Here is a 3,128-nt window from a genome sequence, read left to right on the forward strand (position 1 = left end):
ACCTTCGATTCCACTCATCACAGGATTGCGCAAATTGAGCAACAAAAATAAATTAACTTAAGTAAAAAGTATTTGCGCTCGGAAGAGGTGCGTTTTTTCAGCAGTAGAAATCGGTTTATTTGACTAAACTGCAATAGAAACCTTTTTACATCACAAGATTAACAACCGGATGTTAAACAGGCGGAAAAGACGAAGGAGACGACAAATAGGAAGTGGTAGGAAGATTTTTCTAAATGGGCAAATTAAAAATACAAAAACTGGAAACGCGCCAATTTAGATAAAAAAATCTCGTTTAAAAAGGTTTTGTGCTACGATGAGGTGGTTTATCAGCTGTACAAACTGGTTCATGTAGCAAAGGAAACAAGAGGACAGGAAGTGGGAGGAGCATGATGGCGCAGCATGTTTTATTTTAATACGCAAAAAAAGTTGAAAGTACAAAAATAAATTTGCTTAATGAAAACATCCAAGTTTAGAAAAAAAACATGTATTTTTCTATAAAACGTTGTTGGGATGAGGCCGTTGTTTGGCCATATCAAAGTCGATTTATTTTGTAAAAATGCTTTGGAAACATTTTTTTTCCGTCAAACGAGTCACATGATCAACACCAGATGTTACTGCTGCCGGAAACCAAGAAGAAGACAACAGCAGGAAGTGGTAGAAGGATGATGGCGCAGTTTGTTTTTTTACTGCGCAAACTGAAAGAACGAAAATAAATTTGCTTAATTGTAACAAGCCAATTTTGGAAAAAAAAAATAAAATAAAATAAAATAAAATAAATGTCTACATAAATTTGTTTGGACTAGGATGAGGTGATTTTTTGGCTGCAGAAAATTTATTTAGCTAAAAACGCAATGAGAACATTTTCACATCATACTCGTCACATGATCAACAACCGGATGTTACTACTGGGGGAAACGACAAAGAAGAGGACAGGAAGTGGTATGACGATGACGGTGCGGCATGTTTTTTTAATGCGCAAATTGAAAGCACGAAAATAAATTTGCCAAATGAGAACACGCCAATGTTTTTTAAAACAAGTTTTTCTATTTAAAAAAGTGTTTTTCATAGAAAGACTAGCTTGCGCTACAGGATGAGGTGGTTTTTCAGCCATAGAAATAGATGAATTTGGAAACATTTCTTTTCCTGGAACGACTAGTTCTAGTAAAATAAAAGCTCGACATGCGAGAACGTCGCTTCCCTCACAGGTGTGTGTTTATTAAACTAGCTCACAACACACTCAGGCAGATAAATCACCATGTTTGGTCACCAAATGGAAAACAATCTGATAAAACGAGTCTTTTCCAAAGATTAAAAATGTCTGAGTGAATCTGCAGTCCTCCTGCTCCCCCCTCTGGTCTCTTCTCCCCTTTGGTTCAGTCTCTCCTTTCTTTCTCTCTCGCTCGGCCGCTCAGGTGATGTAGATGCGGTGGAAGTCGTTGGCTCCGAAGGCGCAGTTGCACTTGGGGCATTTCCTCTGCCGCGTGTCGTAGCGCATCTTCAGACACTCGTAGCAGAAGACGTGGAAACACTTGGTGAGGACGGTCTCCTTGTCCCGCGTGTTGCAGCAGGGGCAGCGCAGCTTGGCCTGAGCGGGGAGGTCAAACCGTCACAAAAGTAACCCAGTACGGAGATACATTGGGGCCAGAAAAAATATTTGAATCTGAAAAGTAATTTTGAACTTGTTTTTTAGTTTTAAATATTTCTTTTCAACTTCAAAACATTTTTAAGTATCAAATAATTTTTTTTCCAATTTAATTTTTTTTAATCTTCATGTCCACAATTAGGTCCATAAAACTGAAATTAAACTTTTTTCAGTTTTAAGACTTTAAATTGTTTGTTTAAAAAAAAAATAAAAAAAAATAAAATTAAGTTTTCCCCCCAATTTTTTCAGTTTCAAAACAATTACTCAGTTTTAAGTCTAAAAAAAAAAAAAAAAAAAAAAAAAAAAACACTACTCCCACAACTTAGCTACATATAACTAAAATTAAACTTTTTATTTTAGTCTCATCTTTATTTCCAGTTTTAAAATTATTCTCCAGTTTCAAGAATTCTTTACTGTAAATTTTTTATAGTTTAAAAAAAAGTACAAACTTTATGACCCCAATTTAACTCCAAGAAGCTGAAATGAAACGTTTCTTTTTAATTTTAAAAATAGTTTTTCAGTTTCAAATTTGTTTCTAGGGAAAATTTTCTGGCCCAAATGTTTCTCTAAAATGAAGCAGCTACAAAAATCACAAAGTTCATGAAATTGAGAAGAAAAATACTGAAGTTAATCAGTTTTACAGATACAAATCTGAAAAGTGTGGCGTGTGCTTATATTCAGCCACCTTTTAACATCTATATGCATGCCACACATATCAGATTTTAATTTGTATCAAACTGAAAACTGCATTTTTTATTTTTCTTCCACTCCACAGTTTCTGTTGTCACATAAAATCCAGATAAAAACCCAGAAGTCTGAAAAGTGGATCAACGAGCCGATCAACGAGCCGATCAACGAGCCGATCAACGAGCCGATCAACGAGCCGATCAACGAGCCGATCATTTCTCCTCACCTTGTACTGGTTGATCTCCTCCTGCAGGATCTCGTCTGCGTCAGAGTAAACCTCCACCTTCTTCTGCTTCTCCAGCTTCCTCCTCAGCCGAACAGATCCTCCTGCAGAACCAGGACAAAGTTCAGACTTTAAAAACCCGTTCAGATTTGTCTTGGTTTTACTATATCACCTTTGGACCTAAAGGATCTAAAATCAGAACAGCTTCAGTTATTCCAGCTGGGAACTAAAAAAGCTGAACATTCAGAGCCACATAAAGACGGTTACAAAGACGGCCTTCTGAGGAGCATCTCAGCTTTAGAGAAACTCATCCATGCGTTTGTCATCAATTGTATTTATTAATGCAACAAACGTCCAGAAAACTGCAGAACAGCTGAAACCCTGAGTTCCATTAAATCAAGATGAAAACCCGTCTGTTTAGAGCTGCTTCGATTCTAAACCACTGGAACACTTATCAATAGAGATGTGCCGATCAGGTTTTTTCCTGCCTATTCCGATTCCGATCACCCATGAGGACCGATCACCGATACCGATCACCGATACCAATCACTGATACCAATCACTGATACCAATCAC

General features: G+C 37.0%; 1 protein-coding gene across 1 annotated transcript in view; it reads right to left on the reverse strand.

The window, feature by feature from the left end:
* Positions 1–1,189: 1,189 nt before the first annotated feature.
* Positions 1,190–3,128, reverse strand: part of rnf40 (ring finger protein 40) — a gene marked incomplete at its 5' end in the record, with an annotated part of 16,137 nt that continues 14,198 nt past the window's right edge. The window contains 2 exon segments of the mRNA XM_015025683.1: positions 1,190–1,585; positions 2,556–2,681. Of these exon segments, the coding sequence (XP_014881169.1) occupies positions 1,409–1,585; positions 2,556–2,681 (303 nt within the window).

Source organism: Poecilia latipinna, unplaced genomic scaffold, assembly GCF_001443285.1.
Source record: "Poecilia latipinna isolate Pla-1442-1.1 unplaced genomic scaffold, P_latipinna-1.0 Scaffold4255, whole genome shotgun sequence".
NCBI lineage: Eukaryota > Metazoa > Chordata > Actinopteri > Cyprinodontiformes > Poeciliidae > Poecilia > Poecilia latipinna.